The 27,004-nt window shown below is 36.3% G+C and overlaps 2 protein-coding genes and 1 long non-coding RNA gene across 3 annotated transcripts in view; 1 reads left to right on the top strand and 2 right to left on the bottom strand.

Annotated features, from left to right (window-relative positions):
• The window catches only part of LOC123781066 (uncharacterized), a 614,912-nt gene that overhangs the window by 419,005 nt on the left and 168,903 nt on the right, over window positions 1-27,004 (bottom strand). The window lies entirely within an intron of this gene.
• Window positions 1,743-5,285, bottom strand: LOC123781060 (olfactory receptor 13C3). The gene has a single exon (XM_045780358.2). The coding sequence runs from the start codon at window positions 4,836-4,838 to the stop codon at window positions 3,885-3,887; it is 954 nt and encodes a 317-aa protein (XP_045636314.1). The 5' UTR covers window positions 4,839-5,285; the 3' UTR covers window positions 1,743-3,884.
• LOC123781065 (olfactory receptor 13C8) lies at window positions 24,579-25,542 on the top strand. The gene is given in 2 exon segments (XM_045780364.2): window positions 24,579-25,511; window positions 25,513-25,542. Coding segments are annotated over 2 exon segments (960 nt in total). The 5' UTR covers window positions 24,579-24,581.

The following is a 27,004-nucleotide window of genomic DNA, read 5'->3' as shown; positions in this document are numbered from 1 at the left end:
TCATTGGCCATATTTAAATTGCTGCTGGTAGTATTGTTCATCCTCTAGCTGAACCTAACATCCTACCCCAAGGATGATAAACTGAATAATAAGAAACAAAAAGTGAAAAGAAGGGAAAGTGATTGTTGAGCCAATGGGAAGATCTTTGGCATTTTCTAAAGTATATTTGGTGGTTACTACTACCTGTATTATAGTATCATGGGGAAATCAACCTTTGGAGTACAAAATACGTACTCAATAAGAAGCTAATGGAAACATGTTGTATATATAAACCAACACTAACTGAAATGTTCTAAGAGACAGTTGCACAACATTGGCCTGGGAGGTACAACTGAAGTTTCAGAACTCTCCTTTTTGGCCTGAAATGCCTTCCTCCTGCAGGACCATATCCTATACCTTTATGGGAAGGTGTTAGCCATACATGAGTATACACTCTGAAGCCTAATGTATTCTTCAAAATACCTGATTCTGGGTAAGTGCTGCAATGTTTAATTTTAAAATCTGCCCTCTCTTGAAATTTAGAAAATCAGTTAATACACAGCCTGCATTATCGCACGGCAACAACCCACTGGCCTGAGAAATAATGTCTTTTACGTAGCTCATGTGCCCTTTTCATGGTTCATAGTCCTCATCAGCGCTGTTCTATTGTTTAACTGCAGAAGGCATTGTTCATGGTTTATGCCCCCCAGGAGATGGATTCTCTATATTTATAAAGTCTTTATATTTATAAATATATACATAGATAAAATTATGTAATTATGGCCAGGATTTGCTACAAAATACTCTGAGGAAGAAGATAGATAATGATGAAAGAAGGCTGACCATGTGTAATAATTTAAGTTGTATGATTGGTACAAGGGATTTTATTAAATTACTCACTCTTCTGTTAAATATTTGAAAATGAAATTTCCAAAAATATGTTTTAAAGAAAAAATACAAATATATGTATATATAGATAAATAAAGATATAAATATGTATGTGTAAGTGTATATATAAACAGAGCTGTAAACATATTGGGGGAAACTCTTATAATGGTATTTAGGGTGGGTAATATCTTTCTGAGAGTAATTTAGCTAGAAATTGGAAAAAGTCCACATCATCTGCCCTTTGAACTCTACCTCTTAAAATTTATCCTTTGAAGGGGATTATGCTATGTGAAATAAGTCAAGCAGAGAAAGACAATTATCAGATGGTTTCATTCATATGTGGAACATAAAGAATAGCATGGAGGACATCAGGAGAAAGAAGGGAATACTGAAGGGGGGAAATCAGAGGGGGAGAGGAACCATGAGAGACTATGGACTCCAGGGAAACAATCTAAGAGTTTCAGAGGAGAGGGGGATGGGGGGATGGATTAGCCCGGTGATGGGTATTAAGGAGGGCACCTGTAGTAATGAGCACTGGGTGTTACACGCAAATAATGAATCATGGAACACTACATCAAAAACTAATGATGTACTGTATGGTGACTAATATAACATAAAAAAGAAAAAAGATTACCCAGAAATTTTTTTTTAAAAATTTATCCTTTGAAACCATAGGTATTGTACATCAAAAAACAAAACAAAAACAAACTTTAACCTTAACTGTTCATAGTGCATAAAAGTATCAAAGTAAAAACATGATAAATGTATGACTCCTAATGACTAGGACAAATATTGAAAATGATATCTTTAGGAGATGGTTATAAAGACAACATTTTTTACATATTTTTTTAAAGATTTATTCATTTTAGAGAGAGAGAGCGAGCACATGTGTGCATGTGCGAGCATGCGAGCAATCAAACATGGGGAGGGAGTAGAGGGGGAAGGAGAGGAAGAAGGAGAGAAGCAGACTCCCCACTGAGCACAGAGCCTAACTTGGGGCTCAATGTCACAACCCTGAGATCACAACCTGAGCTGAAATCAAGAGTCCGATGCTTAACCAACAGAGCCACGCAGGCATCCCTTTAAACATTTTAAAATAATTTTTTAATTTAAAAAATATTTATTAATCAGAAAATAATACACTTAATCTCTTGGAAATTTTCTGATTTTCCCGGGAGGGCAACTTTATCATTGAATCTTTCTGATGACTGATAGACATGATCATTCTTATTTATATCAAAGCCCTATTTAACCCATTTTTATGTACCTATGGAATATTATATCAGGTGAATGGTTCAATTTGATATAAGCCTGATGATAAGATGCTAACATTCTCGATATTATGCAGGAAACAATTAAAAATTAAGGTGCTAAGGAGTTGGTTTAAACAATATAAATAACATTTTTACATGCCTAAAACCTTGTTGTCACATACCAAAAATTAAAGAGAATTAAACAAGGGTCAGATACAAATTCAGGGCTTCTAGTGGGGAGGGAAGAGGGGAGAAGTGCCAGAAATTCAACAGCCATTACCCACAGGGTCTAGGGTATGCCTTTCTGAATAGAACCAAAAGCAACACTGATGTGATCCAACCCAGAAGAGAGAGCAGCAGCTGGAGGTTTTCTGCAGTGACACAACACTTCATTCCTAGTGGGACAGAACAGCAGAATTCAGTGACCAGATCATTTAGGTAGAAACTTAGGTCAACCCGAGGAGTGGACGGGCAAAGAATGAAGACTCTAAGTAGGAGATACAGAGTTACATCATGGCTCCAAAACAAAACAAGAGGAATATTAAGTAGGAAATAAAGTCAAAGTCCAGCTATCACAGTGGGCTAAGAGATGACAGAAAAGATAGATGGTGTGGCCCAAAGATACCCTGCCCTCGGCAATGACCTTCTAGACAAGGAATGAATAGAAAAAGAAAAAAACCATAATAGACTTACTGAAGAGTTTCAACACATTGGAAAATGTAAGAACTGATTTTATTTTCACAGCCATTGTTTTTACCACTCCTTCGAGCCTGTAAGAACACCTCAGGCAGGTTTGAAATGTTTCTGTTTTATTTGGTAGAGAATACTCACTTTCCTCCCCCTTCTAGACTAGCTCCTCTGCCAGCCTGCAGCCTCGAGAACTCTGCAGGCCTCCACTCATCAAGCCAGAAGCCAGGCTCTCTTTGTAGGAACCCAAACCTTAAAGAGCTCTTTTGCAGCCTTTCTCCCACTTGAGTTGGAAAAAACAATTTTCCATTCTTCCACAGGGACTATAGAGAAATGTCTCCCACCACCCACTGTGCACACCCCATAAGGTAGAAAACTCCCTTGATTACTTCTTCCCTCGGCCCGAGCTTCTCTTTTATATAGGTATAGGGGGAAAGGCAAAGACGGTACGATTTATATTAACAGAGTGACTTTTAGGAGGAGATTTTAGCTCTCCTAATTATTAGCTTATGGTAAAAGAGGTGCTCAGCAGTAACTTTTAGTCCTCAATCTGGAGTCTTAGCTTCAATTCTGAAATTCTAGGACACTGTGAAGTAGCGCTATTCTAGATTCATTCTCCTATTAATTGAAACTTTAAATGACACTGAAACCGGTTTTATTTATTTCCTTATTAAAAGTAAGGTAACTATAGCTTACAAAGAATAGTCTATCCAATGTCATTGAGGTAGTTTGTAAATGGCAGATTCTGTACTCTTGCCTATTTCCAAAGCTGTGTGTGAATGTTTACTATTATGTTTCCACACAGGACACCAGAAACGCTCGTTTCAGATATCACCAAGGATGAGATTCTAATGGAATTCACCATGCTTGTAAGCTCTAGATCAGGACATTTTGGAAACTGAGTTGAAAGTGAACTACAATTGTCAGTAATTCTAGCTGAACAGGACTAGGGAAGGGGAAGAATAAAAATATCTCTCCTTAATCATAGTTTCTCCAAAGAAGGTTTTTACTAATTGACCAAGGAGTCCATCTTCAGGCCTATTACACAAAGACCTGCATTTTCTATATAGGAAATACTTACCGAATAGGTTTTTGGTTCAGAAGATATTTTACAGCAGCTTTTACATCCTTATTTCTCAAGCTATAGATTATAGGATTTAGCATGGGGGTCACTACCCCATAAAAGAGGGAAATGAGCTTCTCTGAAGTTTGAAACTTGTCTTCCCCAGGCAATTCTTGAGTCTTAGGCTTAGCATACATGAAGAAGATGGTACCATAAAATATGATCACCACAGTCAGGTGTGCTGAGCAGGTGGAAAAGGCTTTGCGTCTCCCTGTGGCTGAGTTCATTCTCAAGATGGTGTAGAGGATGAACATATAGGAGAAAAAAATGACCAGCAGTGGAAGAACCAGGAATGTCATATTCGATATGACCATGGTGATAATATTGAGGGATATGTCAGCACAAGCTAGCTTAAGAACAGCTAATATTTCACATGTGAAATGATTGATAACATTATTCCCACAGAAAGGCAATCGCATGGCAAGAGATGTTTGCACAATTGAGTTGATTCCACCAGAGAGCCATGACACAGAAGCCATCGGTACATACACCACCTTGCTCATGATGACAGGGTACCTCAGAGGGTTACAGATGGCTACATAGCGATCAAAAGCCATCATGCCAAGGAGGAAACATTCTGTTGACCCCATTGCAAACCCAAAGAACATCTGCACTGCGCATCCAGAGAAGGAAATGTTCCTTTTCTTTGAAATTAAGCTCACCAAAGTTGAGGGAACAGAGGAGGAGGTATAGCAGATGTCCAGGACAGAGAGGTTGCCCAAGAAGAAGTACATGGGGGTGTGAAGACGGGAATCAAAGATGCTTGCTATGATCAGAATACCGTTGCCAATTAGAATCACTAGATACATTACTAGAATTAGAACGAAGTAAATGATCTCAAATTTGGGGTAACCAGAGAGTCCCAGAAGAATAAATTCCGATGCAAATGTCTGATTAATTTTATCCATGTCATCTGCTTTTAGGATGCCAAGTGAAGCTCTAATACAAAATATATTCACTGCCAAGAAACAAATGTTACAAATTACCTGAACAATTCATTTTTTTAGATGGTGTTATAAGGAGTGTTTGCTTGAAGCTCTGACATCCAGTCATCTTCAACAATGTGTGTGACTAGGAAGCAGTGAAATTGGGAATGATGGAAGTGCTGATGCCCACTGCTAATATGCGAAGCTCTACCTATGATCAGACAAACATAGAGAAGTAACCTTTCCTGCTGTTAACATGTTCTTGTGTTAAGGTTTCTAAAACTCCTGACTAATTACCAACTATGAGCCTGACTTCCTCTGTCCGAGAAAGCAAGCAGTGGAGATGGCAAAGTCTACTCAGCAAGGACCAGAAATGGGATTCAGCCATGACATCATGGTCATGATTTCACAGCAACTTGCTATATATCTCTTTCTATGCCTGACACTATATTCCTTATGTTAGTCAGTAAATTGTACATTTTATAGACATTTAATAATAATATATTGGATAGCATAAAATAAAATTTAATGTCTGTTTAAATATAGTTAGTTGTTGATCTCATATTCCAGCCCCCTCTTAGTAGCTTATGTGACTGTTCTAGGACAAGACCACTGCATAGATCAGCTCTGCATGAATGTTACAATCTTTGGAGAACATTACATAGTCTCTAACTTATTTTATTCTGTAGCTTCACAGTGTACCTTGACTTGTTTAAGTCAACCTAAGAAAATAGTAATAAGGTTTAAGTGTTTTATATATATATATTATATATATATACAATATATATATGTGTGTGTATATGCATCATTTTATACTTTACAAAATATAATCATTCTTTATATTAGCCCCATTTTTTCCCCAAATATAAAAGATGGAGCTTGTCCAAGGTTAACCAGACAGTAAGTAATAAAGTGGAGCTCAAGGCTCAGATCCAGTCTAGTTCATAGGGGTGCCTGGTAGTTCAGTAGGTAGAATATGTGACTTTTGATCTCAGGGTCATGAGTTCAAGCCCCACAGTTGGACATAGAGATTCTTAAAAGTACATATATATCTAGTTTATAGCTTCACTGGTTTTCATATACATATGAATCATCTGGGTATCTTGAAAAACTTTAGATTCTGTTTTAGAGTTCAGGGCAGCTCCTGAGATTCTCCATTTCTCATAAGCAGGTAGTACTTACGAGAAGGTCTTGAAAGCACTTGAGTAGCAAGGGTTTAATCTATACTGAATTGACAAAGTATCCAGATTTTTCTGATCTAAACTGATTTTCTTTTGCCTTATTATGGATTGGCATGCCAATCTGGAAAATAAGTATACTTTTGTGTTTTACAGAAAGCTCCAAATTCATATCATGTTGTTATAGACTCTTAAGAAAAAATATTATTAAAAGACACATTTTTTTAAAAAGCAGTTTAAACTTGTGCCAGACTACTACAATAGTTTTAGAATATTACAGACAGCCTACCTTAAACCTAGTCATATTCCAAGCACAGTAAGGATAAACTAAAGAATAATGTAAAGTGTCTGCCATTACAAAGCTCACAATTCAGTTAGGGATATAGAAAAAGTACATGAAAACACATCATAAATACAATTACATTATGAAGTTTGAATGAAAAATTATCAATTTTCCCAGAAGGAAGAAGTTTAGGAGAAATAAGTCAGGCGAGGGAGAACTTAGGAAGTGTTTCAGAATTGGGCCAGATCTGGAAACATGGGAAAAATCAGACAGGTTTGGAAGAAAAGAAAAGAGAAGTGGTGTAGCCCAAAAGTGAGAAGTTGAGCCAAAGTTAGGAGTAAACACAGCACATCCTTTTTGGGCAAGGGAATTTCTGTGGAGGGATGGTGGCAAGCACATCTGAAAAGGAAAGCACACTAGGTACACAGAGAGTCTCTAAAGTTGGGCAGAGAATTTGACATTTCTTTTCGTAAGGAAGGGGTCCATCATTACAAAGCACAGAGCATGGGTTGAGGGCTTAGACCCTGTGATATTAGTACTCTCCAAAAATTGCCATCATACCATGATTTTATGAGAGTTTTTATTAGAAATGTAACACAAGGAATTAAGGTATGTAGATTAACGGGGTTGTCACTAATTACTGACCAGATGTAAAAACTGATCTTTCCAAAATCACCACCAGATTTGACATTGGGCAAAGTCACAAATTTAGGCTTCCTGTGGGTTAGTAGTTTTGAGAATTTCAGCAAAGCCATTCTTCTCCCACTCTACCACTTCGTTTGTCATGGGAGAGTAGTTGGGAAAATTACCATAGAACAGGTATTACTTGGAGCCAGAAGTCCAACTTGACAAAAGGATTCTCAGTACAGGAAAATTTTAGTTAAGAATACATAATAGAAATATTTCAACTCTGAAGAGAAAGACAAGGGAATATAAAAATCTCAGTTTTAAGGTGCTTAGGTGGCTCAGTTGGTTAAGTGTCTGCCTTCAGCTCAGGTCATTATCTCCTGGTCCTAGGATGGAGTCCCACAATCCCTCTCCCTCTGCTTGCCACTCCCCCTGCTTATACGCACACGCTCTCTGTCAAATAAATAAATAAAATATTTCTAAAAATTAAAAAAAAATAAAGATCTCAATTTTAGAGTTGAAAAAATAGCCACAAAGAGATTGTTAATTTTTAATTTTTTCAGGTTAAGTCCAGAACTTCCTTTAAAGTGGAGGGGAGGAGAGAGGTAGGGAAGAAGAAAGATCTTCATTCCATTTATGTAGTCAACTCTTGTTTCATGATCCTATGTGCCTTGAAATTGGTTCAGTTGAAATAATGAGAAGAGGAAAGAGCCAAAGCCCATTATCTTTATTTTACTAGTATGTCCAACTGGTATCATTAAAATTGTATAGAAATTATCAACAAAAGGGAATACTCGGTAAGAACTGTAGAAATATTGGGGTCACAAAAACAAATTGAGTATATTCATTCAACAGTGCCCGAGGGAAGGGGTAATTATTCTACAATTATTCTACACTACTTCTTATAATAAATCAAATTCTCCTCAGATCAGAAATTGGTCAGACGATGCACTGGATAAGGGACATGAGCACTCTAATCAACCCAGTCACTACTGCAAAAAGAAGAGCACAGGAAGACACTGACTTACTAGGCTACATGGAGACGTTCCAGGTAGGACCCAAAGGTCCAGGCCTGGAAAGCCTGTTGGCTTTCTGTTCCAGACAACTTCCAGACAACACATCTGAGGCCACCTAACCTGCTTCTCCCTGCCAACAGCTCCCAGTCTTTCCCTCTTAGGCAGGAAACCCCTCACTAAGTCAAACCCTTCTTGAGCCAGACTTGTCTTCCTACTTCTGCTCCCAGCTCTCTTTAAACTGGTTATCTTGTTATATTGTGAGATAACAAAAGACACAGGAGAAGGAGCTTGTCTGGCTCTTCCCTCTAACACCTAAGCTTAACACAGTGGCTGCATATAATAGATGGGCGGATTGACTGAATACACAAAGGCTGACTTTCTAAACTCTTAAGCAATTACCCTATGTAGTATTTGTGGCTTAATGACCGGGAAAACTTCAATATGTCATATTTAATTTGTAGCAGGTTTTAATTTTTTAAAAGTATCTTTCAGGCAGCACTAGCAAGCTGCCATCTTATACAGAAAATTAACAGTTTATGCACTGTAAAAATAGAGGATCACCTAATACTCCTTAGAATATACATATGACATGGGTTTAACATGGGGGAAAACTGCCTCAGACTAAAATAAACGTCTTTTGTTTGAGGTTCTATGCTCCTAATTTATAGCCTCAGTCTTCTCATTTGTAAAATAGTGATAAAAATACCTGCTCTACTTTCCTTGCAAGGATATTGTCAGGAAATGAGATAGCATCAGGAAATTGCTTTAAGGATTAACAGGCATTATATGAATGATGATGAAATACTAACAATAATAATGATTCACAGCTGTATTTTGATGATAATGAAATGGTGTCTGTATTGTACCAGCTTATTAACATTACAAATTCATATTAATAACAGCTTTAACTATAGATTGAAAAGGTACAGTGTCATGGTATTCAAGGCTCACCTGTATACTGATATACCATATCCTAGAAGACCCAGTTAGTTTCTTCTTAGCATTTATGTCAGCATTCTGAATTAAGGTCAGGTTCAACAAACAATGCCAGATTCCACAGATGTGGAAGAGTAAGTATTTATTATGCAACAGTTGTTGTAACTGTTCCCCAATTCCCAAAGCAATTTAAAGTTGGAATGAGAGATCTATGGAATGGACAAACTTCTTGGTGTGTTAGGGACAGTGTCCCACAGACCCAATTAAAAGTGGTGCTGGGAATAAATTGTGCTTGAACTCAGCTCAAAAATGAAATGACATTCTCCTACTCATGTAACTTTTGGAAATAGGGGCAAATATTCACAAAACTAGCTTTATGAAATGTGAGTGTTTTAGTTCAAAATATGCTTACCAAAGTAGAGTTAATTCAATGTAAGAAATTAGTAATTCAAATGATAATTATCAAAATGAAATGCTAGAGTTGAAAAATCACCTAGATAAATGAAATAAAACAGATATTTTCCGTGAGTTAATCATTTAACTTGTTTGCTTATATGCATTCTTTTGGATTAAGTTAATTTCATGCAGGATGCCAGTGCCAAACTTTTTGGAATTAAAAGAAATACAGATAAAAATACAAATAAATAAACCCACAGGACAAAGCTGAATTCATATTTAAGGCCACAAGAGTAAAAAAAAAAAAAAAAAGTCTAGAATGGATAGTTTGGGGCATGAATTCTGATAGGTAGATAACATATTAATGAAGTAAAGTGTTTTAGCAAAATCTATTGACCTATATTGTAGATATTAACATTGAGTTTTGGTAAAGTTATCCTTCAGAAATGAAGGAGAAATAAAGACTTTCCTAGACAAATAAAAGCTGATGTAGTTCATCACCACTAGACCCACCTTACAAGAAATGCTGAAAGGAGTTCTTCAAGCCAAAATGAAAGAACACTAATTAGTAATGTGAAAACATATAAAAAATATACAATACACAAGTTAAGATAAATACATAGATTCATAAGTCTCTAATTCTGTAACAGGATGGTGTGTTCAGCACTAAACTACAGTATAGAGGTTAAAGGAAAAGAGTTTATATTAAAAATAACTGTAGCTATTATAATTTGTTATGAATACAAAATATAAATAGAGATAAATCGTCACATTAAAAACATAAAAGGGAGGGAGTAAACTAGTACAGTTTTTGTATGCAATTGAAGTTAAGTTGCTATCAGTGTAAAATAGATTGTTACACGTATAAGGTGTTTTATGTAAGCTGCGTGGTGACCACAAAGCAAAAACCTGTAGTAGATTAACAACAGATAAAGAGAAGAAAATCAGAACATACCATCAAAGAAAATCACCAATCCACAAAGGTAGGCATCAAGAGAGAAAAAAAGGAACAGTGGAACTATTAAAAAGCCATAAAGCAATTAATAAGATGGCATTAGTAAATTTGTACATATTAAAAAGTACCTAAAACATAAATGGATTGAATTCTCCAAACAAAAGGCACAGAGTGGCTGGATGGATTAAAAAACAAGACCCAACTATGCTGTGTCTATAAGAGACTAATATCAGCTTTAATGACATACCTAGGTTTAAAGTGAAGGATGGAAAAAGATATTCCATGCAAGTGTAAACCAAAAGAGAGTGGGGGTAGCTATACTTACATCAGACATAACAGACAAAACCTGTCATGGGAGACAAAGAAGGTCATTATGCAATGATAAAAAGGTCACCTCACTTGGAGAGAGGTAAGATGGCAGAGGAGTAGGAGACCCTAATTTTGTCTGGTCCCTGGAATTCAGCTAGATAGCTATCAAATCATTCTGAACACCCGCAAACTCAACTGGGGATCTAAGAAAAGAACTACTGCAATTCTACAAATAGAAAGGTGATCACTTTTTGCAAGGTAGGAGGTGTGGAAAAGTGAATCCGAGGCAATATATCGGAAGATAAACAGTGAGGGGTGGGAGCCTCATAAGTCGGGTACCATAAAGTAATATAAACATTGGAGCACAAAATTTGAACTTTTAGAAGTCTGCTCTGGTGGGTGATGTCCCTACTTGAAAGGTGCTCAGGTGGCGAAGCAGGGCGGAATCCTAAGTGGGACAGTGTGGTCTCAAGATCCCCGGGGGTCACAAAAAGAATGGGAGTGCCTGAGTACGGCAGAATTCCCAAGCATGGGACCACGGAAGCCAGCTGTAAACAGCGAGCCCAGGCGTGGGCTTTCTGCAGGATGTTGCCATAAACCATGAACAGCTGCACGGTCTGGCGACCAGTCTCTGAGCAGGGGCCCAGCAAAAGTCAGAGCCACGACAAGACCTCCTTCCTTTTGCTGGGAATAGCTGCAAGGGTGCACACCACAGCACTCTGTAAAGTTTGGAGACTCCAAACCAGAGTCTGGGATCATAACCTGAGCTGAAGGTAGACGCTTAACTGACAGAGCCACCCAGGCATCCCGTGATCTAGTTTCTTTTAACAAACAGACCAAAACACACCAGGATCTAGTTTATTGTTCTGTTCTGTTCACCTTCTGTTTGATTTTATTTTCTTTTTTCTTTTTTAGTTTCTGAACTCTTCTGATTTGTTTAGTGTATATTTCGCTGGTGGTGGTGGTGTGCTATTTTTGTATTTTGTTCTCTCTCTCCTATATTCTGCTCTGGAATTAATGACAAGATGGAAGAACTCACCCCAAAAGAGAGAACAAGAGGCAGTATTCACTGCCAGGGATTTAATCAATGTGGATATAAGTGAGACGTCAGAACTAGAATTCAAAACAACAATTATAAAGATAAGAAATGGGCAGAAGACATGAACAGACATTTCTCCAAAGAAGACATACAAATGACCAACAGACACATGAAAAAATGCTCAACATCTCTTGGCATTAAGGAAATACAAATCAAAACCACAACGAGGTATCACCTCACATGAGTCAGAATGGCTAAAATTAACAGATCAGGAAGCAACAAATGTTGGTGAGGATGCGGAGAAAGGCGAACCCTCTTACACTGGTAGTGAGAATACAGCTGTACAGCCACTCTGGAAAACAGTACGGAGTTTCCTCAAAAAGTTAAAAATAGAGCTACTCTACAACCCAGCAATTGCACTACTAGGTATTTACCCAAAAAATACAAATGTAGCAATCCAAAGGGGTACCTGTACCCCAATGTTTACAGCAGCAATGTCCACAATATCCAAACTATGGAAAGAGCCCAGATGTCCATCGACAGATGACTGGATAAAGAAGATGTGGTGTATACATACAATGGAATATTACACAGCCATTAAAAATGAAATCTTAACATTTGCAATGACGTGGTAGAACTAGAAAGTATCATGCTAAGTGAAATAAGTCAGTCAGAAAGACAATTATCATATGCTTCTGCTCATATGTGGAATTTAAGAAACAAAACAGAGGCTCATAGGAGAAGGGAGGGCAAAATAAAATACGATGAAATCAGAGAGGAAGACAAACCATAAGAGACTCTTAACCATAGGAAACAAATGAGGGTTGCTGGAGGGGAGGGGTGTGGGGGGGATAGGGTAACTGGGTGATGGGCATTAAGGAGGGCACATGATGTAATGAGCACTGGGTGTTATATACAACTGATGAATCACCAAATTCTACCTCTGAATCTAATAATACCCTATATATTAATTAGTTTAATTCAAATAAAATAAAAAAATTTTTAAAAGGTCAACTCATCAAGCAAATTTAATAATTGTAAATATACATGCACCTAACATCAGAGTACCTAAATATATTATTTAAATACTAATAGATCTAAAGGGAGAAATAAACAATAACACAATAATAAGGGGTTTCAATACTCCACTTTCAGCAATGGATAGATCATCCAAATAGGAAATCAATAAGGATACATTGGATTTGAGTCATACTTTCGACCAAATGGACCTAACAAACATATATAGAACACTGCATCTAAGAGCAATAGAATACATATTCTTCTCAAGTGCACACAGAATATTCTCCAGGATAGAGCATATGAGAGGACACAAAACAAGTTTAAGCATATTTAAGAGGACTGAAGTCATACCAAGTATCTTTTCTGAGCACAATGGTATGAAACTAGAAATCAACAAGAGGAAAGCTAGACAATTTACACATGTGGAAACTGGACAACACATTCATGAGCAATAAAGGGGTCAAAGAAAAAATTTTTAAAAATACATCTTTAGACAAATGAAAATGGAAAACATCACACACCAAAATTTATGGGATGCTAAAAACAGTTATTAGAAGGAAGTTTATAGTGATAAATGCATATATTAAGAAAAAAGGGGGGGCACCTGGGTGGCTCATTTGGTTGAGTGTCCAACTCTTGATTTTGGCTCAGATCATGATCTCAGGGTCATAAGATCAAGCCCCTCATCAGGCTCCATGCTGAGAATGGGAGTCTGCTTAAGATTCTCTCTCTCCCTCGTCCTTTGCCTCTCCCCCACTGCTTGTACTCCTCTCAAATAAATACATACATATATAAAAAATTTAAAAAAGAAAAATCTCAAATAACCTAACTTTACATCCCAAGAAACTAGAAAAAGAAGAAGAAAATAAGCCCAGAGTTAGCAGTAGGAAGAAAATAACAAAGATCAGAGAGGAAAAAAATTAGAGACCAGAAAAAAATTTTAAGAACCAATAGAAAAGACCAATGAAATCATAAAACTCCTAGAAGACAACACAGGGGAAAAGTTCCTTGACATTGGTCTATTGACATGGTCCAACTATTTCTTGGACATGACACCAAAAGCACAAGCAACAAAAATAAAAATCAACAAGTGGGATTACATCAACCTAAAAAGCTTCTGCAGAGCAAAAGAAATAATCAACAAAATGAAAAGGCAAACTGTGCAATGTGAGAAAATACATTTGAAATATATATATCAGATAAGAAGTTAATATCCAAAATATACAAAGAAATCATACAACTCAATAACAAAAAAAAAAAAATTCTGATTTTAAAGTGGGCAGCAGAACTGAATAGACATTTTTCCAAAGAAGACATACAGGTGGCCCATAGGAATGTGAAAAGATGCTCAATATCATTAATCACCAGGGAAATTCAAATCATAATCACGGTGAGATATCAGCTCATACCTATTAGAATGGCTACCTTCAAAAAGATGAGATAACAAATACTGGTGAGGATGTGGAACAAAAGGAAACTTTGTGCACCATTGGTGGGAATGTAAATTGCTTCAGCCACCAGAAAAACAATATGGACTTTCCTCAAATAAAGAACTACCATATGCTCCAGCTATTCCACTTCTGGATATATATGTCCAAAGGAAATAAAAACAACATATCAAAAAGATACCTGCACTCCAATGCTCATTATAGCATTATTCACAGCAGCCAAGATATGGAAACAACTGAAATGTCTATCAAACCAATAAATGGACAAAGAAGATATGGTACATACGTAGAATTGAATATTACTCAGCCATAAAAAAGTAGGAAATCCTTCTACTTGGGACAACATGGATAGACCTTAGGGGCATTATGGTAAGTGAGATATGTCAGACACAGAAAGACAGATACTGCATGAAATCACCTAGGCCAAACTCATAGAAACAGAAATGATGGTAACCAGCAGCTGTAGGTCGGGGGAACCAGCAAAATGTTGGTCAAGGGGTTCACACTTGCAGTTAGAAGATGAATAAGTTCTGGTATCTAATGCACAGCATTTTGATCGTAGTTAACAATACTGTATTATATATTTAAAAGTTGCCAAGAGACTTGATCTTTTCTTTTTAAGATTTTATTTATTTATTTGAGAGAGAGAGGGAATGAGTGGGAGGGAGAGGGACAGAATCTAAAGCAGACCCCGCACTGAGTGCAGAGCCCAAAATGAGGCTTGATTCCCCAACTGCGAGATCATGACCTGAGCTGAAACCAAGAATTGGATGCTTAACCGACTGAGCCACCCAGGCGCCCTAAGAGACTAGATTTTAAATGTTCTCACCACACACAAAAAGACAATCGTGTGCTGTGATGGAGGTGTTAGCTAGCATTATGGTAGTATTCAAAGTATAGCATAAAACTGTATGAAATCAACTCAGTGTACATCTTAAGCCTAGACAACATTATATGTCAATTATATGTCAATAAAAAATGTAAATAGCACATAAAACATACAGATTTCAAGTTTTTAAGGCTGAAGGGACACAGAGATTAGAGAAAGAGGACTCAGTTTTGCCTCCTTTCAGGAACCTTTTTCTTCAGTGGTTCTTCAATGAAAAATGCCACTCTGATATTAAAGTGACATACTTTCATACTGTACAAAATATAGAGCAGCATTTGAGGAACTAAATGTACATGGCAAAATTGCCCATCTACCTACAAATGTATATTCTGAACATCCACCATGCTGAAGGTACATCTTGAGATGGTGTTGTGATACAGAAAAGTAAAATAGAAAAGTTTTCTGTCTTAAGTAGTTCTCAATCCCTTTGGGGAAACTTGTTGCATACAAATATCATAGTCAATGATTAACATCTTCTTATTCCTCAGTTACTCAATCATGAAGATGAAAATTATAGTATGTATAAGAATATAATAAGGATTAGATAAATAAAATACATGGAAAGTGCAGGGGAAATGCCCCTCCCCCCACTCAGTTGGTATTATCATTATCTGGCAGTAAATGTCAGATGCCTGAACAGCATAATTTACAGCATTTAGACTGAACTGAAAAAGAAATACGTAGAAGGTTATGGAGAAATTACCAACTTGAAAGAATGGGTTTGTCTAAAAAAGCTTTCACAGAAAAATATAGAGAAAGGAAAATTCATTTCTGGGACAAAAATTGAGTTAAAATGTAAACCTTAGTTATTAAAGTCAAAGAGGAATTGTTTTTAATAAAAGGTTACATTCTGTTCCACATGCTTCAAGTCTAACTTGAATCTAGATAGGAAATAAAGCTCATTTTTAGTATTTTATTGACATTTAACTATCAGTTTAAATTGTTTACATTCTTCTAACTTTAATTTCCTTCACTCACTGCTGAGTGGGGATGCAACATTCTACTTCATGGTACTATCCTGGGAAGCACATTAGATATTTGAAAATACTATACAAATGAAGGCACTTTATAATATTAATCATGGGAAGTTTTCAGATAATATCAGAAAAGAAAAAACAATACTTATTAAGGACTAGTTTTCTGTTTGAGTCTTAAAATCATCAAATACTGTGGTAATGTAGATGGTGATATACATTTCTTATTTGAGTTGCATGACAACAAAAATATACCAATTATATGATATAATTGGATCCAACTACATTTTCCCTGGAGTTTTGGAAAGTGTTTAATCCTCCATGTTTACATTCCTAACATTAGTTTGTTGCAAATATGGGATCCTTCCATGGCTTGCCCCAAAAAGAATTTAAACTGCTTTACTGGGCTAACGGCTGGTCTTTTGGAGGATGTTCCAAGAGCTCAAAATGCAGAGACCCACTTAGATAACCACAAAGGCCTTCAGAATCTATGGGTCACCTTACATATTTTTTTTTTCTGATATTGAACTAGAAACTGGGCCTGAGAGTGAGAATATTTTAAATAGACTCATCTATCAGTTTTATCAAAGGAATAAACAGCTAGTAAATTGAAACTTGAAGAAAATAATTACAAGCATTCTGCTTGCTATCTAAATCTCACTAATATCCCCTCACTTTATCCTGAAAACTATTACATAAACTAGAGAGCACTAATTGAGGCTATGAAGCAAAGAGGCTGTTAAGGAAGAAGACTGAATTCAAATCAAGGAAAGGAAACCATTCCTCAAGCTCAAAGGTACATAAATGACATTATATTTCATTTTCTTCTCTTGTAAATATTTTTTCAAATTATGGGCAAGATATCAAGTTTATATGCTTTAACTGGATATATCTAATTTTTCCATCTTTCATGCTTTCATCACTTAGTGTCATAAGGCTTTGCATTACATTTTAGACCTTTGCTGAGTAATTTTCACAACAAAGCTCTTAGGTAGGAATTTACCTTATATAAAGAAGGGGAAAAAAGGAGGTTCCAAATCTTTGGGTTTCAAATCTAAGCACTTTCAAATAAAATTCAGTGTTCTTTTGCCATACCTGCCTCTTCAAAAACATTTATTCTGCCTTTCCTTCCCTCCCCACAGCAGACAGAATGAGAACATTAGATTCCTTCATTTGGTGTTCTTAAAGACAGTATTGCCGAACAGGTGCATTGGGGCCAAGCATTTTGAACATTATTATTGGACCTCTAATGTGCTCAAAAAATTAATTCTCTGTCCCAAACATGTGGAATTGCAATCCAATTATTTGACCAATTTCCATAGTTACTATGTCTACCATATTTTTTAAAAAAATTTTAAATAGTTGAGATATTATATCACCTGTATTTCAAAATAATTGTTTAATTCAAAGTAATTAAGACAAAAATATGATTCCTATATCTAACTCTGTAAACATAAATAAATGTACAGCACATCTTCCATTAACCCTTTCTGAAAGCTCCTTGGATCAGGATCACTGTAATCAATACCTCTTTATCCTAATGCCCCTGAGTTCTAGAGTGAGCTTTGACTTGAGAATAAACTCCATGGGAGCAAAAATCCACCACTTCCACCACAGGCCCCTTAACTCTGTCTTGTTTTGATTACTACTGACTTGGATTAATCTTAGCTAACAGTGATGTCTCAGAAAAAAAATCTGAGCATCTATTCCATCTATTCCTACATTGTACTAAGTGCTTTAATTTGTAGCAGAAATTCAACTTGTGGATTAAATCTGCGGTTGTCATATTCTCGATATGTCTGTCATTCCACTTGGATTCCAAGTTTACTTAAGGTAGACTCTCTCCAATTATCACTAAAAACAATAAGAATAACATAAGATTAACATAGAACACATTTTCCTGTCTGAAATAATACAGTGTTTCAGAATGTGAGCTTTATAACCAGACAATGCTTGCTTCATATCATTGTTAATTAGGTATAGAACACTAATTAAGTCATGTACCTTCTCTCATCATTTTCCTTGTTTCTCAAATGAAAAGGCAGTAGCATAGGACAATTCCTTTGAAGCTTCAAAATTGTAAAATCATAAAGGAAAAAATTAAGTTGTTTAACAAACACTGAAATATTTTTATAAAGAACTATCCTTTGGTTTTAAGAAAAATAGGTGTTATAATGACTTCATTTGCTCACCACCATGCTGTCACCACCAACCCTAGTTACAATGCCTACCACACACAAGGTTACTGCTAAATATATGTTGAATGAATTAGTGAATGAGCATTTGGATATTACATTCAGCTTGCAAAGTGCTTTCATTGTATCATATCATTGGATTCTTTAATTAAATCTATGAAAAAGCTATTGGTAACTTTAAAGACAAAGAAACCTACAATCTGAAAAGTAGTGTAGCCCTCACCTACCTAGCATGTGAATTGGGTGTCCTCAGGATGCAATTTTGAGTCTCACTGTCTTTTAATTGCAACTAATTATAACCCAAGGAAGAATCAAATGTGTCTTAAGTTCCTACTCTATACCATAAACTTATTATATGTGATCACAGTTAAACTCAGAACATGCTGCCCAATATATAAGTGAGCACACAGCTGCTGAAGGAAGCTAGAAATTAGCATAATGTCACAGAGCTTATAAGAGATGCAGCCAAGACTTTTTTCAGCTCATGTACATTTGACTATCATTGCTTACAATGTCCAACATATCCTGGGACAACTAAGGGTAAAGTGAAGACAAAATGAATGTGTCCTTTTTCACCCAGTGAGTAATACCTTAATAAACATTTCTTCTGGAAGGGAAATTTTCTAGGGGAGAAGGGTTGGGTTCCTATGACCCCCAGGGAAACAATCTTTTAATTTATTAACTGGGATGTTTTACTTTTCCTCTGGGTATCTATTGAAGTGCCCTTCATACTCAGAAATGAAAAAGAAAACTGAAAAACACAGGCAGAATGAGCCAGTTGTTATTACTTTGGTTAGCTTAATAACTAAAGCAATCAGTTAAGACCTAAATGTGAAAGACCCAACAGAGTATTGGTCTCACCTCAAAGTGAAGCTAGATACACTTTAATTTTCACAGACTATTACAGGACCAAGCTAAGAACCCAGAGGAAATGGGAGGATTGTGTCTTTGCCAAGGGAAATAAAACTTTATGATACCAATTTGACCTAAAATGAACTATTATGTTTCTAATTCCAAAAGAAGATTAATTTTGAGTCAGGTTCACTACAAGCTGGAGGAGGAGCCAATCAATGATTGCCCTGAAAAACAGTGATTACAGATCTACCAAGCTACAGGTCACAGTTCCACAGGTCACAGTTCTCACAGTAGTGAGAAAAGTACAAGATCCTGAAGAACGCCTCTATGTTAAATTTTTTTCTGTGTCTTCATCCTTAATATCCCCTGGACAAAATTCCAAAGGTTCCCAAGTGCCTGGAGAATAAATTTGAACTCCTTAATGATACATTTAATATATCTCACAAAATGGCAAATCTTCCTTTTTTTTTTTTCGTCTTTTTCTGACTACTGCACCCCTATACACTGTTTTCTTGCCTAGAAGCCCCACTGACAAATTTTGCTTCATCCTGTTACATAAGACTTTCCCCCTCAGCTCATCAAGGCCAAAGTCAATTGACAAGATATAAAATCTTATCCTGGCTCTTTCTCAGATAATCTCCTCTTCTTTGAAGTCTGTTTGTACTTTCTTTTGTAGTTTGAATAAAACATGCATAATGATTGAGGCTTCCAAGGGAAGCTTGGTTTCCTACCAACAGACCTCACTACCGTGGGGGAGTGCTATGGTGTGGTGTTCTGTGGCATGGTGTGGTTTTATCAAGGTCCACATTCTGTTCTTTTGCCTCACAGACTCAAAACTGATTGGTTAAAACAAGAAGAGGCTGGATCTCATTCACAGGGGTTGATTCACACTCACTCACAGATCCTATTATGAAGCAGAGTACTATGCTTTACAATGAGAAACAGAATGGCTGATGGAGAGCAAGCCACTTAACTCCTCTGCTCAGTCCATTCTTTCTACACAAGTGACCTGGATGCCCACCTTTTCATTCTCATCAGAAGGGAAACACTGAACCAAATCAAGAGAGTTATTTCTGTGAATAGTATACTTAGTGGAATCAGGCTAATAGGAATTCCAGATTCTTCTATCTCTACATTAAGGACACTTTCCAATGGGACCACAAGACTTGGAATCTGTTGGATGAGTACTACCTCTCACTGACCCTAGGGACTTCCTTTCATTCTCCATTACTGACCAACCATTTTATGCCTGACTTTCTTTAGCTAGATATAAAACTTTATTTTGTAAAATGTCTGATCTAACTAAACTTTAACCATTTTTTTCTTTTAAGTGCATTAATTTTTTTCCTCCAATCCATGTGTGTTGTTTTTATGGAGTCAGAAGTTAATTTTCCTTTATACTTACATTTATGATAGTCCTGTCTATTAAAACTACATTTTTTTCCAGAGCTCCTTCATTGGCATATGCCCTATATTGCTCTCTATGATTTTTATATGTATTTTTATTTGTTCCCCTTTAAACTTAGGCTTTAGTTAATCATGCTCCTCTGTATTTTATTTTATATTCCTTTATACATTTTTTCCTCAGTCTTTACAAAGCCTTCTATATTCTCCCATAATCACTGATTCCACAAAACACTTATGTGTTTGATTTGTTCCTAAAATGTATGTACCTTGTAAAATTTGTATTTTAAATTTATATGTAAATTTTATTGTGCCATAAATCACAATATTGCTTACTTTTAAAAAGATTTATTTATTTGAGAGTGAGAGCAGGGGTGGGGGCCATTGAGGGGGAGGGAGAGAGAAACCTATGCAGGCTCTGTGCTGAGTGCAGAGCCCAACTCCAGGCTCAATCTCATGACCCTGACATCATGACCTGAGCTGAAACCAAGAATCAGACACTTAACAGACTGAGCCACCCAGGCACCCCTATTGCTTCCTTTTTTTTTTTTTTTAAGATTTTATTTATTTGACAGAGAGAGAGAGACAGCCAGCGAGAGAGGGAACACAAGCAAGGGGAGTGGGAGAGGAAGAAGCAGGCTCCCAGCAGAGCAGGGAGCCTGATGCGGGGCTCTATCCCAGGACTCTGGGATCACGCCCTGACCCGAAGGCAGACGCTTAATGACTGAGCCACCCAGGCACCCCTATTGCTTACTTTTTTAAACACTTCTTCAGGGATCTATTTATGTTGCTCTATGGATATCTAGTTCATTTGCTTCTCATTTCTGCAAAGTGTTCCATAATGCATGCTTACATGTGATAGAACCATTACTCTGATGATGGGCATCCAGGTTGCCTCCAAACTCCTTCTGCCACAATGCAATGATGAACATCCTTATGCTTGTCTCCTTATAGTCCTGGGCAAGAACTTCTCTGGGACATATTTCCAAAACTAGAATCACTGGGTACTACCCAATTTTAATACAGCCAGAGAGTTTTCTAGTATACTAGTGTACACTCCCAACAGAATCTACCTCCCCACATGCTTTCCAACTTTTACTATCATCTACACTCCTAATGAACATGAATGATGTCTCAGGGCTGTTTTAATGAGCATTTTTCTGACTTTCGAAGTGTGAGAATCTCTCCATATATTCATCAGCCATATAGGAAATCCCTTCCATGAATCACTAATTCATATAATTTGACCAGTTATCTATCGGTTTAAAGCTTTACCTTTTGGGTTAGCAAGAGAGTTTTTGTTGTTTGTGGTTTTTCTTTGTTTCTTTTGTATATTGTATCAAGAGGGTTACTTGTCAGTTTTAGATATGGTAACTCTCTTCTATGGTCTGTTAACTTTATCTCTGATGTCCTTCAGTGAATTAAGTCCACCAAGTTTTGCTTCATAGTTTATGTCATTTGGATTTTGGTTTAAAAGTTTTTTTTCCTCCACTATAAGTTCACAAAGATTTCCTATATTACCTTCTTTCAATTTTGTAATTTCTTTTTTTCACCTTTAAATTGCTAATTCATCTGGTTTCCACTTTTATTTATGGTAATCCAAGGATCTAATTTTACCTTTTTTTCCAAACATAAAGACATTTTCCTAACATGTCTACAAAGCTGTCACTTCCTCATTGCTTTGGGGTGACAATATGATCATTTATCAAATTCCTGTATACCTGTGTCTGTATCTCTTTTCGTTTCCAAGGGACTATTTAAATGTCCTTGAGCCATTATCATATTTTTATTACTGTAGCTTTGCAGTGTGTTTCAAACATGGATCCTCCCTTTATTTTTCCTTTATAAAATTAACTGTCCAAGTTGTATACTTTTATTCTTCCACGTAAATTTTAGGCTGAATACTCATATTCCTCAAAAAAATTCGATTAACTTTTGAATATATTTAATTAAATGTATAGGCTAATTTTGAAAAAATGGCAGCCTGTATTTTTATCCCATACATTAATATGCAATACTTTTTCAGTTACTCATATTCTGCTATGTTATTTATTATAATTTTTAAATTATTTCTGTAAAGGTCTTGTGCATATTTTATTAGGTTAAAACCCAGATGCTTAATATTTTTTGTTAATTTTATTGCATTTATTTCTATTATGTTTGTTAATCATCTATTATTATTATTAGAGAGAGGACAACTGATTTTTCCATTGATCTTACTACCATTTTGACCAGAACTACCAACTCTATATAAGAGTGGGCATCTGTATCTCATCACAGATAATGAAAATGTATAAACTGTCTCAATTATTAGTGAATAATAGTTTGTGTAGGTTTTTGGCATATAGTTTTCTTTCAAGATTAAGAAGTTATCTCATGTTTGTGAAACTTCAAATAGTTGATATGAAAATTATGAATTGACCTCCACCAAATTAATTTCCTACACCCCTTGAAATAGTTACTTTTCATTGTCTTTAGTCCATTTATATCATGATTTACTTATGATGTTTACTAAATGTTTAAGGAAGGATAATCTATATATCATTCAATAACAATCCCTGCTTCCTTGGATTGTTATGAATAAAAGCATTCAGATATGTATCTGGCATTGAGTAATACATAAATTGCTATTTAAGTATTATCATTTCTAATAAAACTATTAAAATGCAGATTATTAATATTACTTCTAACTCATTGCATTGGTGGTTTTCAAACTATGCTCCTTGGAATCCTCTTAAACCAAACTGAGCGAGGAAGAGTAAATAGGGTACAAAAGGAATAGTATTCTGTCTTCTCTGGCAAACCAGTGTAACTTCAACCACAGAAAATTCCTTCTTTGTTTTGCCTATCATGCTTCTGTATAAATTTGGTTTGCTAAAAGTAATGACTACATATCACTGGTTTAGTTAAATGTGCACATCGTGAATGAAAGCACTATTATTACATTGATCCCTAAGTGATAGTTCTTGCATGAGGTGAAAATAAACAAATTAAGTGGAGCCTACAATACATAACATTTTGTCTCTCTATTCGTGATAAAATTGGCTTTGTAAGTACTTTCAATTTATTTCTATTAAAAACATTTATTTGAACACATAAACAGTTATTTGAATACATTCTTCATCACTGTATTGAGGTGGTTACTGGAGTAGTATAAAGATATGTCCCTCTCTTCAGTGAGGCCGCTGTCCTCAATGAGACTATGTGCAGAGATGTCATGACTACTTACACCACCAGCAGACCAAAATGAGCTCTAAAAAGAGATTTGATTATATAGGACTGCATTATGACTTTGATGGGCCCAGTACACTTTTGCCTTCAATGGGCCCTTTTTTCCATGAAATAATATTAAAAGTTATATTTTACATCTGCTTTGATATAAAGATAAATATACTAATATTATGTACTAAAGGTCAAAAGTTTATTGTGTTATTCAGATTTTAAGAGAAATAAAAACATTTTCATAGGCTTCTAACAGTATGATAAGCCTACTGTGCCTAGTGGGTAAGTTGGCCCTGCAGCCATGGGTCAAAAATTCAAATACATATACGATCCCATCAGGTATTATAAATGAGTGAAATCAACTGAGAATAACACCATGCTAATTGGCAACTAATATTCACCTCCAGTGACAAGCAGATAAAACAAGGAGGAGGGTAATCTGGTGGAATGGAGAACATGCTTCAAATCCAATGAGTAAGCTGCAACTGAGCTCCATGATGGAAACAGGTCTAATGATTTTAAATATAATTTATTTGAAGACAAGCTGAGAATACAGATTTTTATACCATATTTCCTGTTTGCAAAATGTTGACCTCTAATTCAAATTTAAAACACAGTGCAAAAAAGACTCCAAACAAAACACATCTCTCTGATGCATCCAGACTATAGACCACTGATCTGCAGTTGATATGTTAAGAGGCAGAACTAGCAGGAATGGCAATAAACTGGTTTGGGATCCAAATGTCTTGTAACCAAATGTACACTCTCTTAACCCTGAAAAAATCAGATTAGGATTCCTGTTCTAGTGGCCTGGGTTTACAGCGACCAATCTGCCCCAGAGTTATATTGTTACATCCAAATACAGAAATGCAGTATCACAGAATATGATTCTTAAAAGAGGTAACTCTTGCAGATACTGTGCTAACAAATTTCTGTTCTACCATCCATAGAGTGCTGTTGGAGAAAAGGTATATGTAATATGGAAAGGACCAATGATTCCACATTGACAGAATTTGTCCTTGTTGGGCTTTCTGCCCACCCAAAGCTCCAGACAGTTTTCTTTGTGCTAGTTTTGTGGATGTACCTGATAATCCTTCTGGGAAATGGAGTCCTTATCTCAGTAATCATCTATGATTCTCACTTGCACACGCCCATGTATTTCTTCCTCTGTAATCTTTCCTTCGTGGACATTTGTTACACAAGCTCCTCTGTCCCACTAATTCTTGACAACTTTCTAACAGTAAGGAAAAGGGTTTCCTTTTCTGGGTGCATGCTGCAAATGTTTCTCTCCTTTGCCATGGGGGCCACAGAGTGTGTGCTTCTAGGCATGATGGCACTTGACCGCTATGTAGCTATCTGCTATCCACTGAGATACCCTGTCATCATGAGCAAAAATACCTACGTGCCCATGGCAGTTGGGTCCTGGGCCATTGGGCTTGTTGACTCAGTGGTGCAGACATCTCTCGCAATGCAGTTACTATTCTGTGCTAATAATGTCATTAACCATTTTGTCTGTGAAATTCTGGCTATACTAAAACTGGCCTGTGCCGATATTTCAATCAATGTGATCGGCATGGCAGGGTCAAATCTAATTGTTCTGGTTATTCCACTGCTGGTAATTTCTATCTCTTACATTTTTATTGCCACCACTATTCTGAGGATCCCTTCCACTGAAGGAAAACGTAAGGCCTTCTCCACTTGCTCAGCCCACCTAACAGTAGTGATTATATTCTACGGAACCATCTTCTTCATGTACGCAAAGCCCAAATCTAAAAGCTCTGTTGGTGCTGATAATCAAGACATCATTGAGGCCCTCATCTCTCTCTTCTATGGAGTAATGACTCCCATGCTCAATCCTCTCATCTACAGTCTGAGGAACAAGGATGTAAAGGCTGCTGTGAAGAACATAACTGGGTAGAAGAAACTCTGATGGAATATGAGTACTGATTTACACTACATGACTGAGTATTCAAAGCTGCAGCAGACACAAAATTCAAAAAGAGAAAATTACCATGTGAAAACAAATTCACCACATGGCATTCAAAATCATCTGACAGAAATATTTTGGTGGCTGTTGTTACTATTGACTTTTTGTTTTAACTACAGAAATAAAACATGCTTGTGGTTTTAAAAAATACTATTATGGAAATGCAAAATGTTGAAAATCTCAGGGCACCTGTGTGGCTCAGTGGGTTAGGCGTCCGCCTTCGGCTCAGGTCATGATCCCAGGGTCCTGGGATTGAGCACCACATTGGGCTCTCTGCTTGGTGGGGAGCCTGCTTCTTTCTGTGCCTACCACTCCCCCTGCTTGTGTTGTCTCTCTCCCTTTCTCTCTGTCAAATAAATAAATAAAATCTTAAAAAAAAAAAAAAGAAAAGAAAATCTCTTAAGAAGCCCCAGCAAAATATAGTCACTCTTAAACCTTTAGAAAGTAATACAGGCAGGGGGCGCCTGGGTGGCACAGCGGTTAAGTGTCTGCCTTCGGCTCAGGGCGTGATCCCGGCGTTGTGGGATTGTGGGATCGAGCCCCACATCAGGCTCTTCCGCTATGAGCCTGCTTCTTCCTCTCCCGCTCCCCCTGCTTGTGTTCCCTCTCTTGCTGGCTGTCTCTATCTCTGTCAAATAAATAAAATCTTTAAAAAAAAAAAAAAAAGAAAGTAATACAGGCAAAAGGTATACTAAAAACACCTGAAACTAAAATAACACTGTCTGTTAACTAACTGGAATTAAAATAAAATTTTTTTTAAAAAACACAATAATATTGAAATGGAAATATATAATAAAGAAGAAGTAAACATTTGGTTTAAAAAAAATGCATCCTAAAAATACTCTGTAACCTAAAATAAGTAATTTTAAATTAACTATGCAAAAAGAATATTAATTGGCACATGGTATAGTCTATATTCATTTTCAATTTATTCATGTATTTACTGTTTGTGTCCACCCTATAAGCTCTCTGAGAATAAGAACTTGTCTGTCAGCATCCCACAGACCCAGAATAGATCCTGGCATATAACAGATGCTTGATAAATATAAATATTTATTTTAATAAATAAATGAAATGTATCTTGTGTAAGAGTAGGAATGTATGTCTGTCATATTTGAGGTAACAAAGCTTATTCAAAACGAAAACTGATTCAATGTAATATTTTCAAAATAAACTGTATTGGCTTTGAAATATGAACTCCCTGAATTATTAAAATATTGCCTTTTGTTTTCTATGTGATGTGTATTATAACATAGAGGAAGAAGTTTTGTTAACTAGCTACCATAACTTGTCTGGATTTAGTATATAATGAGACTAAGGTAACTGAAAGAGTCCCCTGGCAATGCATCCTAAGTTTTAACATAATAAAATGGAGGTGACATGGTAGCACAGCTCCTCTTGGACTTTTACAAGAG

This window comes from Ursus americanus, chromosome 18 (genome assembly GCF_024610735.1).
Source record: "Ursus americanus isolate L20-20 chromosome 18, mUrsAme1.1.p, whole genome shotgun sequence".
NCBI lineage: Eukaryota > Metazoa > Chordata > Mammalia > Carnivora > Ursidae > Ursus > Ursus americanus.
Note: the sequence above shows the minus strand (reverse complement) of the source record. Positions and strands in the feature narration are given on the sequence as shown.